This window comes from Marmota flaviventris, chromosome 1 (assembly GCF_047511675.1).
Source record: "Marmota flaviventris isolate mMarFla1 chromosome 1, mMarFla1.hap1, whole genome shotgun sequence".
In the NCBI taxonomy this organism is placed as follows: domain Eukaryota; kingdom Metazoa; phylum Chordata; class Mammalia; order Rodentia; family Sciuridae; genus Marmota; species Marmota flaviventris.
The window spans coordinates 161442645-161455049 of record NC_092498.1 but is presented as its reverse complement, the minus strand read 5'-3'; the positions used below and the strand labels follow the sequence as shown (position 1 = coordinate 161455049).

Here is a 12405-nt window from a genome sequence, read left to right as displayed (position 1 = left end):
CAAAAACTGACAAGGGATCAAAGACCTAACCATAAGAGCAAGAACTGATAAAACACGTAGAAGAAAACACAGGTGTAAATGTTTTTGCCCTTGGGCAAGGCAATGATTTTTTAGATATGACACTAAACATATAAATAAAAAAAGAAAAAAGCAGATAAAGTGGACCCCATCAAAATGCAAAACTTTTATGCTCCAAAGGACATCATCAAGAAAAGGAAAAGTACAACAAATAATAATAAATGCTAGAAAGGATGTGGAAAAAGGAACACTTTTACACTATTGGTGGGACTGTAAATTGGTATGATCGCTATGGAAATCAGCATGGCAGTTTCACAAAAGACTAGGCATGGAACCACCATACGACCCAGCTATACCACTTCTAAGTATTTATCTTGAAGAATTAAAGTCATCTTACTACAATGACACATGCATACCCGTGTTTACAGCAGCACCATTCACAATAGCCAAACTATGGACCTAGGCTAGGTGTCTACCAATGGAAGAATGGATAAAGAAAATGTGGTGTATATACACAGTGGAATATTACTCAGCCTTAAAGAAGAATGAAATTAGGGCAATTTGCAGGAAAATGGGTGGAACTAGAGATCATCATGTTAAGCAAAATAAGTCAAACTCAGAAGGCTAAGGGCTGTATGTTTTCTCTCATATGTGGGAGCTAAAGCGGAAAAAGGAAATGAAAGGTGAGGATGGATCTCCTAAAAATCAAAGGAAAGAGACCCAGGGGTGAGAGGCAGGGGAGGAGGGGGGATATGCTGGGGAGTAATACTAACCAAAATATATTATTATATTGTGTGCATGTACAAATATATAATCATAAATCCCACCAGTATGTACAACATAATGTACCAATAAAAATTGTAGGAAAAAAGAAAATGAAAATAACACCATAAAATTGGAGAACATATTTCAAAATTATATATTGCATAAAGGACTAGTACCCATATTATTAGAACTCAGTAAAGAAAAATAACATATTGGAAAAAAATGGCAAAGGATTTACACAGACATTTCTCCAAAAGAGAATATACAAATAGATGATAAGCATTACTAGTAACTCGACATTACTAGTAGTTGTGAAAACATGAATCAAAACCTCCATGGGATATCACTTCACAGATACTGGAGGACTATACCAAAAGACATGGATGAGACAAAAGCAGACATTAATGAGAATATGAAGAGACAGAATCCTCATTCATTGAGAGCAGGAATGCAAAATGGTGTAACTGTTTTTGAAAATAGCTTTGCATTTTCTCAAAAAGTCAAACTTAGGATTACCATATGACCCAGCAATGCCACTCCTAGATAGATACACATGCAAGAGGGTAAAATATACCTAGAATCTATTCACAAGCAACTTCGTTCATAATAGCTAAAAACAGAAACAATTTCAATGTTCATCAATTGCTTAAAGGTTAAGCAAAATACATATAACTCAGCCATGAAAAGGAATGAAATACTCGTATACACTCTGACATGGATTAACTTTGAAAACATCCTGCTAAGTGAAAGAATCCAGATGCTTTTATTTCATTAATAAGAAATGTCTAGAATATATAAATCCGGAGAGACAGAGAATTTAAGCAGTGGCTGTCAGGGCCTGGAAAGAGAAGAATGATTGCTAATAGAGACAGTCTTTTTGGTTGATGAAAATGATCTGGCATAAAACAGGAGTGATGATCTCACAACTCTTTGAATACACTAAAAACCACTGAGTTGTCTATTTTCAAAGGGTAACTTGAGCTATGCACATTATATCTCAATAAACACAAATTTCAAAGTACAATTCCTTCCATCATTGCATTCTCTTTGGCATTAGTGAACCCAAAGTTGCCTTAAGGGCATGGATTTCCAGATGTGGAAACTGAGGCAGGATGGTAAAGAGATGACATAGAATCGCAGAGCTGGATCTGAGTTCAGTTCCCCAGTGTATGCTCACAGAGTCTCTCTGGTGCATTGCTATTGGCATTAGAACCCAAATTATTATAATTATTTTTTGGTACCATGGTGATTGAACCCAGGGGTGCTAAACCACTGAGCCACATCTCCAGCCCTATTTATTTTATTTTTTTTTATTTTGAGACAGGGTCTCGCTAAGTTGCTTAGGCCCTCACTAAGTTGCTGGGGCTGGCCTTCAACTTGTGGTCCTCCTGCCTCAGCCTCCTGAATTGCTGGGATTACAGGTGCCCTCCTGACATTGAGAATCCCTTTTAGGCCATTTTATAAGAGAAACACCCATGTGATTGTGGGTTCCAGCTGGAAAAGGGCAGTGTTCTCTCCCAGATTGCTTGCTTATAAGGTCAGGTGGACCCCAAAACACCTCTATGCAGAAGGAAGCCTGGGTCTAAGGCCTTACCCCACAGGATTCTCATAAAAGTGGTCAGGTTTGGACCGTTCCTCTCTCTGCTCCCAGTCTTTCATTCTTAATCAGGTCTTCTCTCCTGCAGCCCACATATCAAACATGAGCTTACTTCTGGCTCAGGGGAGGGATGGGCCAGGTAGGGGCCTTACGTTCTATTCTGACTTCTTACTTGTGTAACACATTTGGACACCGCCTAGAGTTAGGTGCCCTGGCAGAATAGCCATCTGCCCCCTGAATTTTCACTGAGAACTTGTTTAAACAATGGGTAAATCAAATAGCACTACCCAGTCTCTTCTTTTCTCTAATCAACCTGTCCCGTCAAATCTTGGGCAAGTGGCACCTCATATCATTCCCTAGGATTTAGGCTGAAATCTAAAGCTTCACAATGCTTTTTTTTTTTTTTTTTTTAAGTTCTGAGCTGATCTAGTGCCAACCGTATCCCCTTGGGAATTTCCCTGGCCACACTCAGTAAATTGGGCCATAAACCCAGCCATGTAGCGACCTCATTTTTGCAGGGATTGGGGGTGTGGTTCCTGGAGATTGAACCCTGAGTCTATACCACTGAGTTATATCCCCAGACCTTTTCCTTTCTTTCTTAAGTTTTGAGACAGGATGTCGCCAAGCTGCCCAGGCTGGCCTGGAACTTGCCACCCTCCTGCCTCTACTTCCTGAATCACTGGGATTACAGTGGGCTGTCACCACACCCAGCGAAGGTTCTTGAAAGGGTTAAGGTTTGCCTATAGTTCTCTGCTGTACAGGAAGCTACAGAAGGAGGAGGCTGTGGCTGTGACGCAGCCCAGGGGGTGACAGGGAACAGGTGCGGGCTCTGACCTCATCGCAGGCTGCACAGCGTGGCTTCAGGCACTCGGCATGGTGCCGGCCGCAGTAGATCTTCCCGTCTTGGTAGAAGTAGATCAGATCCACCAGGAGCTCGTTGCAGACGGTGCAGATGAAGCATGGCGGGTGCCAGCAAACCCCGTGGCCGGCGCGCGAGGCGAACACGGCGATGTCCCCGCCATTAATCTGGCCTCCGCACTGTGAGCCAAAGAGACACATCAGCACCCAGACACCAGCCCCATCTCCTAGTGCTGTGCACAAATGACAAAAGGCCACCACCACCAGCTGGTGACCAGCCCCACTGTGTTCCTTCCTTTACGTTCCTTGGCGGGGCAGGTCTTGCGGGTCCTTCTCCTGCCCTTGCCTAGGGTCTCCATGAGATGACAATAAAGAGACCTGGAGAAGGAGGTCTCTTTATTGTCATTAGGAAGGGGGGACGGGAAGAAAAAAACCTCAGCATAACACCAGGCAAGGGGCCGTGCATATCTTCTAGAAATTCCAAGCTGCACTCAGAGGGTCACCTGCTCAACACCAGCACGAGCAGGCTGGGGAGGAAGGAGGGCAGGCGAGGGGCGTGGCCGAGGGCTGGGGCTTGCACCATTGGATGGAACAGGGAGTGGGCGGGCCTACCAGAGCCTACCGCTTTAACTACCTTTTCAAGGTATCATTCAAGTTTGCTTCTACTCTCTTCTGACATCCTTTTACATAGTCTTGATCGAAATGTACCACTTCCCCCCTCCCAGTACTGGGGTGATCTACCACTGAGCTACCTCCCCACCCCTTTTAATTTTGAGACAGAGTCTCCCTAAGTCACTGAGGCTGGCCTCAAACTGTGATCCTCTTGCCTCTGCCTCTGAAGTCGCTGGGATTACAGGTGTGCATCACCAGACTCAGTGGCCAAGTCCTACCCCTTTTTTTCTTTTTTAAATTCAGATCCCACCCTTTAAAGGGCACTGGTACTGGGAAGATCCTGGGAGAGGGGCTGGATCATGGTCCAGGCCATCTCCATTAGTAAATGCACACATTTCAAATATGAATCCCTCATGTCAGTCCTCTGCCAGGTACTTCCAGGGGCTCACATGACCCTCCACGAACTCTCACTTTATTTGCTAACTGTCTTCCTTCACCCGCTCTGCCCCAGCCACAAGCTGTTGTTTCTGGTGCCCCAACTCCTGCATGACTCCCTCCCTCTTGCAAGTCTTTGCCGAGATGCCTCCTTCTAAGTGGAGTCTTCTCTCCCATCTAAGCCTACAGCTTCTCTAGCCTCCCACTCCTTCCCGGTCCCCTTCTCTGACATATTTTTTGTTGTTTTTGGTTGAATGTATTGTCTTCTTTCTCCAGAGAGCGCTTCCTTACAAAGGCAACATTACGTTTTCATGTCTTATATACTACTGCATTCTCGAGTCTAGAAAAGTGCCAGGCGCACAGTAGGTACTCAACAAAAACAACTGTAAAATGAATGAATGGGCAGATGAAAAAATGAATGAATGAGTGGGTGAATGGATGGATGGATGAATGAATGAATAAACAGATGAATGAATGAATGAATAAACAGATGAATGAACAAATGAATGAATGGACAGTTGAATGAATGAACGAACAATTCCTCTTCCGACCCAGGAGTCCACACTCACCTGCTCACAAATGGCCCCTGTCATAGTGACAGGGAAGGGCCTGACATTCCCTCTGCCCAGGTTTTCACGTTTCCTCTGGTTGCTGAACAACTTAAGCTCCCTCTTCTCCTCCTCATCCAGGGAGTTGCAGTATCGAACCTGAGCACACACACAGAAGGCAGACGCCCCGTGAGAGTCCTGAAGCCCAGGCCCCAGAGTTTCCTGCTGCTGCTTGGTTTTCCAGTCCCTGCCTGGTCGACAGCAGTCTCGGGCTTGGAGCGACTTAAGATGAGCTGCTCCTAAGATCACCGACAACCCGAGGGGCTAACGGAGGGCTCTGAACTCCGGAGCCCAGGCCCCAGGCAGCCCATGGATTCTGCAAGTGCTTCTTTCTCCCTGACTTCCCTCACTCTGTGGACCACCCTCAGGCCCAAGTCACATGGACAGACGGAGCTGGCAAAGCTCTGGGATGTGTCTTTCCTCCCAATTGTAGGTACCTGATACTTTCTCCTGCAGCTACCTAGGTAAAGGGTCCTTGGCACCAAGAATGGTCCCAGGCCACTGAGCCAGGGCCACTGTCAATGTGCACATGGCTTCTGTCCCCATCTCACTTGGGAGAGTGGGAACGTGGAGGCTGGAGCCTGTGAAGCTGCAGCACAGGTGTGCTCAGGGTTGCAGGATGGGAAGGCTGGTTTGTCTGGGAGCAGGAGGAAAAGGGCCGCCTGCTGGGCTTCGGCTAAGTGTGACAATGTGCAACAGAGATTGTTCTTCTTGTTGAACACAGAATTAAGGGAAGGACACTCAAATTCAGCATTTGCCATTTTCTCCCTTATTTCTGCAGATCTGGTCATTGCAACATATCTCTGAACTATTATCTATTAATGCTGGTTTTAAAAGTGAGTCATTTAGCTGGGTGCGGTGGCACACGCCTGTAATTTCAGCAGCTCTGGAGGCTGAGGCAGGAGGATCATGAGTTGGAGGCCAGTCTCAGCAATTTAGTGAGGCCCTAAGCAACTCAGTGAGACCCTGTCTCTAAGTAAAATACAAAATAGGGCTGGGGATGTGGCTCAGTGGTCAAGTGCCTGCCTTGCACATGTGAGGCAACTGACTGGGTTCAATCCTCAGCACCACATAAAAACAAATAAATAAAGATATTGTGCCTATCTACAACTAGAAAAAATATTAAAATAAAATATAAAAAAGGGTTGGGGATGTGGCTCAGTGGTTAAGTGCCCCTGGGTTCAATCCCTGGTACCAAAAAAGGAAAAGGAAAAAAAAATCCCCCAAACCAAAAAACGTCCTCATGGAATGTTTCAGAAAGAGAACTGCAGTGACCTGAGCTGCCCGGAACAGATGGTTCCACTACTGACATTTTATGAGCACATTTTTAAAGGCAGACACGCCCCTCCTGCTTGTGAAAACCCGCATTTTCACTTCAAAATTAGTTTAATTGGACAACAGGTTACAACATTTGCTCTCAGATTTAAAGGAGAAAGCATGATTTGTGTTTGTTTCATGAAGTGTGAAGGAAGCAGCAGAAAGAGAATTGCAGCTCTCTTTCTAGAAAGGTTATGACAGATTTAAGCTTTGGTTCTGCTGACCCAAATTCATTTATTTATTTTTTTGTGGTCCTGGGGATTGGAACCCAGGGTCTTGAGCAGCCAGTCAGGCTCTACCACAGAGATACACCCCCGCCTAGGCCCTGACATTTTTTAACATTTTGGGGGGGAGGGAGGTAACTGGGGTTGAACCCAGGGGCACTCGACTACTGACCCACATCCCCAGCCCTATTTTGTATTTTATTTAGAGACAGGGCCTCACTGAGTTGCTTAGGGTCTCGCTTTTGCTGAGGCTGGCTTTGAACTCACGATCCTCCTGCCTCAGCCTCCCGAGCCACTGAGATTCTAGGTGTGTGCCTCTGTACATTTGTTCTTGAGGTTCTCAAATGGTCCCCTTTTATTCCAATATGGGAAGACAAAACTAAAAAGCACTCATTCACTTCCTGTTGGGGTGGGGGGAGTCGGAAGAAATCGGCTGTCCATTTTTGTAAAATGGGTTGTTTTTTCCTTTCTATCTAAAACCATGCTTTGTTTTAAATGCCAAGTTAAATCGCAGGATTTCACAGGAGTCCTATTTTTCAAAAGCAGATACCTAAAAATTAATTTCTAGCTGGCAAACCTAATCCCTTCCAGCAAGATCTTTTGCCACAAAGTCCACAAAGTCCCTCTATGATCAATGTGATCTCAAGGATGAGGAGGATGTGGCTTAGCGCACGGCGTTCCTGCATTCAGAAAAAAAGTGCAGTTGGTGAGCCACACTTTCAAAAGGGCAGAGGATGACCCTAAGAATCCGGACTTCATTGTGACAAAAGCCCCTGAGGTTGAGACCCGTGGAACGTGGAGGACGTGCTCACCCATTCAACAGGAAATGGGGCTGGACAAGTCCCAGAGACTCGCCAAGTCTCATCAGGGCTTCAGAGGACCCAGGGACTCAGTCATCGCTGCAACCCACGCAGGCACTCAGAGGACCCAGACCTGAGCTTTCTTACTTTATTGCTCCCTGGTTCCTTCCCCCAGCGAGCAGTGCCTGCCACAGAGGCTAACCCAGTCCATGATGACACTCTGTTTTTGTTTTGGAGGGGGTGACACTTTTTGGAAAGTACTGGTCACTGTCCTTTGCCCCTCCTTAAAGAAGCAAAAACCTCAAGCAAATTGCCAGAGTTTTCTTCAGCCACCGGCTGATCACAGACAATTCACAGAGGTCCTCCGGAGCCTGGACCCTCTTACCTCGTTGTCATGTGGCGGGAGCTGGTGCAGCAGCTGCTTGATTCGCAGTTTCTCTCCGGGGCTGTTGACATAGGGGACTTTCTCTTCTGGCAGGCAGCTGTAATATTGGTGCACCTGAAGGAGAAAAAAGAACACGTGTCCTCACTCACGTCCACTGCCCACTGCCCGGTAAGGGGACCAGGATTCCCCGCCCCCCACGTAGGGCGCAACCCAACTCGATGGCCCCCACCCAGCGGGACACAGCCCACAGCCTGCACTTCTTACTGCAAGCGGAAAAACACATCCTTAAAGAGAGAGCCAAGCAAATCGCCCCTCACTTGGGGCTTCCCCTCTCTGCAAGGGAAAAATAAAGCCAAGGAGCTTGGATAGCAAAGGAGAGATCAGTGATCACGCTGGGGAGGCCGCAGGGTAGGGCTTTGTCGCTGGAGTCCCCCGTGTCCCACTGGCTTTACCATTTTTCTGAGCGTCTCTGGCGTGTGGGGTGCCTCCCTAGCCAAGGGATATGTCTGCGCCTGCCTGGGTGCTGCAGTCCAAGCCTGTCTCTGGCACGGGGTGAACTCCTGGGTACCTCAGCCTCCACCTATGTGAAAAGCCTTCCAGGTCTGGAGCCACTTGTGAGGCGGGCTGTAGCTGCCAGCCATCAGAAAGAGGCTCACCAAACTTGGGGCGCACAGCTCGTAACTTTGCATCGCCAGGAGTGTGAAGATTTTTGCATATCTTACAGTGCTCCTGTTTATGACCCGTAGGGTCTATTCCTGCACTTTCTGAAGCTCCTTCAATCTGATGTATGCGGAAAGCACCAAGAACCTCATTTTGCCGAGAAAAGAAAACAGAAGTTGGGAATCAGGCGTGGTGGCGCAAGCCTATAATCCCAGCGGCTTGGGAGGCTGAGGCAGGAGGACTGGGAGTTCAAAGCCAGCCTCAGCAAAAGCAAGGCCCTAAGCAACTCATGATACCCTGTCTCTAAATAAAATATATAAATGGGTTGGGGATGTGGCTCAGTGGTCGAGTGCTCCTGAATCTAATCCCCGGAACCAAAAAAAAAAAAAAGAAGTTGGTATGTTGGTATAATCTGTAATTCCAGTGACTCAGGAGGCTGAGGCAGGAGGATGGCCTGTTCAAAGCCAGCCTCAGCACCTTAGTGATACTCTCAGCAACTTACAAAACCCTGCCTTTAAATAAAATATAAAAAGGGCTGGTGTATGGCTTGGTGGTTAAGTGCCCTGGTTCAATCCTTGGTACGGGGGGAAAAAAGACATTCTACCATCCAGCCATGTGTATAACAAGGGAGAGAAAAGACAAGATATGCTGTCATAGAGGAGGAGCAGAAAAAAATCCTACAGGTTCACATCACGTCATGGAAAATGCTCCCCAGTGTCTCTGAGCATCATGAGCAGCCCTCACTGAACAAGCTCATTCAAGAAAACGAAAGGACAGAGCCCAAGGCTCCAACTCCCTCCTCGGGTCCCCTCCACACACTGGTCTAATCCCTTGTGTCTGGGGAGTCTTGGATCTGAACACATGGGTTGGGCTTGCTGGGGTGAAGAGCAGCGAAGTCTCCTCCACCTTGATCTCTAGAAGCCAAGCCATGAGCTTTAGCAGGGGAGAGGCTTGCGCTGGTGAGTTAGAAACATGTGGAAAGCGTCTTTAGTTCCTTAACCAGTGATCAGAACCATCCTCCATCAGGTGCCCATCCGTGTCCAAATCCAACCCCCAAAGCAACCATAGGCAGAGCTCTGACCCAGCCCAGCTGGCTTCTGGGAGGCAGTGGACCTCTGCAGGATGATTCCCACCTGCATCAGCCTCCGGCAGCAGTCCCACGGGCTCCTTCAAGGTGCAGACCCAGAAGGACTCCCCGAGATGGCGATGCTGTGCGGGAACTGGGGGCTGTGGAGAGGAGGGTTGGGCAGCTCCCATGGTCATGCACCCAGCAATAGAGAGGCACCTGGCAGGGAGACTGGCAGGTTCTGGGTTTTGAAGGAGCCAGCAGCCCTGAGAAGGAACAGTCCCATCCTAAATGAGTGTGGTGGCGGTGGTGGCTCATGGGAGACTGGCACACGATTAGGGACTTCTTCAGGAGAGTCCTGTAGCACGTGGCTCATGGACAAGGGCCAGGTTTAAGGAGACACGCCTAGGGGTGTATCTTGCATGAAATGTATTGCCAGGTGCATGGCCACCAGAGCCTGCCCAACCTCCTCTCCAGGGCCCCCAGGTACTGCACAACATCACCATCCCGGGGAGCCCCTCCTGATCAGCACCTGGAAGGATCCCTCTGGCCTACTGTGTGAGGCTGACGCAGGCGGGAATCTTCTCTGCATCTTATACCACAAGGCAGTAGACCTGGACCTCCAGCCACCGACTATCATTTCCCATCTCTAGGTTCCCAAGCAAGTCACATAACTGCTCACAACAGGCACCCCAAATATCATGACGGTTAAATAAGAGTGGAGGTGAAGCATGTGGCCCTCAAGTTCAACAGATAGCACGAACACAAAACCAAATTTAGAGTATGGCCTTGCTGCGGGACTGCAAATTGGTGCAACCACTCTGGAAAGCAGTGTGGAGATTCCTCAAAACACATGGAGTGGAACCACCATTTGACCCAGACATCCCACTCCTTGGCATATATCTAAAGGACTTAAAATCAGCATCAGTAATATAGCTACATCAATGGTTACAGCAGCTTAATTCACAATAGCTAAGCTATGGGACCAACCTAGGTGCCCTTCAACAAATGAATGGATAAAGAAAATGTGGTATATATACTATGGAATATTACTCAGCCTTAAAGAAGATTGAAATGATGGCATTTGCTGGTAAATGGATGGAACTGGAGACTATCATGCTAAATGAAATAAGCCAGTCCCAAAAAACCAGAGGCCAAATGTTCTTTCTGATATGCAAATTCTAAGACACAATCTGGGTAGGGGAGGTAATAAGAGAAGTCTACTGGGTTAGACAAAGGGGAATGAAGGGAAGGGAGGGGGATGGGAATAGGAAAGACAGTGGAGTGAATGGGACAGAACTTTCCACACGTTCATATATGCATGAACACACGACCAGGGAAACTCCACATCAAGTCCAACCACAAGAATGGGAAGTTAGACGCCATGTATGTATAATATATTGAAATACATTCTACTGCCCTGTATAACTAAAAAGAACAAATAAAAATTCTTTGAAAAATTAGAATATGGAATGGAACGATCCAGATACTTCCTGGCTTTTCTTCCGTATTCAGATACGACGCCACACTGGTGGCGCAGAGGGTGATACCGAGCCCTGGAGCCACCTACCTTAGCCTAAGCAAGAAACACAGGTTGTAAGGAATGTCATGACAGAAAACTAGCCTGATGTCCCAGGGGGAAAGTCACATGGTGATAAAGGCGTGGTGCTCTCCCAAGAGACCCGGCAGCCAGTAGGGCAACAGGAGGAATCAGAAGCTGTCGCTGGAGGGTGCCTGGGGCTGGATTTCCGCCTTTGGGATCCCAGCGTCCTCTCCTCCTCCCTGCACAGATCTGTGGTGGCTTTCCCAAAGCGTCTCTTCGCCCTCAGCAGCTGAGTCGGCAGGGCTTCAGCTCAGGAATCTGTCCCAGACCTAGGAGCTTCTCCCAGTTCCCCAGAGACGGCCCTGACGACCTTGCTCTGGGTTGACGTCGGGAGGTGGGATCAGAGAAGTTCCAGGTGGTGAAGACGGAGGTGGGACCCCAACTTGGTGTGACCAGCTGAGGTGGAGCCGTGTGCTGCAGATCTCTGGGGTGGCAAGGTCCCTCCTGAGGACTGTGTTCTGAAGTCACCAAAGGCTTGGCGTGACTCTGTAGAGCCTAGACACGTCCTTTATAACTCCAGCCTTCAGTCCACCGGTGACATTTCTTCTTTCTACCAGTACTCCAACAATGTGTGTGGAGTGCATAAAAATATGTTTTCCCAAGACAATCAACAATTCGATGGATGACTTGAAGGCCCATTACTGATCAGGGTGCCCCATTATGGAAACATTTGTAAGTCTATGTTAAATAGCAGCCTCCCAAAGCGTCCCCTACCACAGGGCAGGTGATCTGGCAGGCTCTGCCGAAAAGGAGTGAGTCCCTTGTGACCTTCAATCCTCTTCAAAGCCTGTTCAGGTTCACAGGGATCCTGCTCATGTTGACTTTTATCTCCTCCTTTTTTTTTGGTACTGGGGATTGAGCCACCATCTCACCACTGAGCCCCATCCCCAGCCCTTTTTTATATTTTATTTAGAGACAGGGTCTCACTGAGTTGCTTAGGGCCTCACTAAGTTGCTGAGGCTGGCTTTGGACTTGCGATCCTCCTGCCTCAGCCTCCCAAGCTGCTGGGATCACAGCTGTGCACCACCATGCCTGGCTTCTTGCAGTGTTTTGACCCTGGACTCTCCCAGTTTTTCATCCAGCCGAGGGGACTCGCGGGTGGAGGGCAGGGGGAGAGAAACAGCTCCCCTGAATACCCAGCCTAGCTACGGGGATGCTGCCCGCACTCTCCTCCGCCACGGTCCATAATGAAAGAGCCGTATGGCTCAAAAACAAACACCATCTAAGCCAATGCAATGAGAAAACACTGAGTCTACTTTTTGGCACCACAAAGATTAAATTTGGCATTGCCCCTGAGACACCAGCAGATGGCTCGTGTTGGCCCCAACACGCCGCATTCTTAGGAGTAAATAAGCAATCCCAACAGAGCTCACTCAAGGAGGATCATTCCCAAGATAGGACCTGGTATGCTGAGAACTTAGGTGTCTTCAAACACAGGCCTCTGGAATGTGCCAGAA

General features: G+C 47.9%; 1 protein-coding gene across 3 annotated transcripts in view; it reads right to left on the bottom strand.

Moving 5' to 3' along the window:
* The window catches only part of Prickle2 (prickle planar cell polarity protein 2), a 329916-nt gene that overhangs the window by 44771 nt on the left and 272740 nt on the right, over window positions 1-12405 (bottom strand). For all 3 annotated transcript variants that reach the window (XM_027954550.2, XM_071609203.1, XM_071609200.1), the window contains 3 exons: window positions 7620-7733; window positions 4855-4992; window positions 3215-3418 (listed from right to left, as the gene is read on the bottom strand). In XM_027954550.2, the coding sequence (XP_027810351.1) occupies window positions 3215-3418; window positions 4855-4992; window positions 7620-7733 (456 nt within the window). The remainder of the gene's footprint in view (window positions 1-3214; window positions 3419-4854; window positions 4993-7619; window positions 7734-12405) is intronic.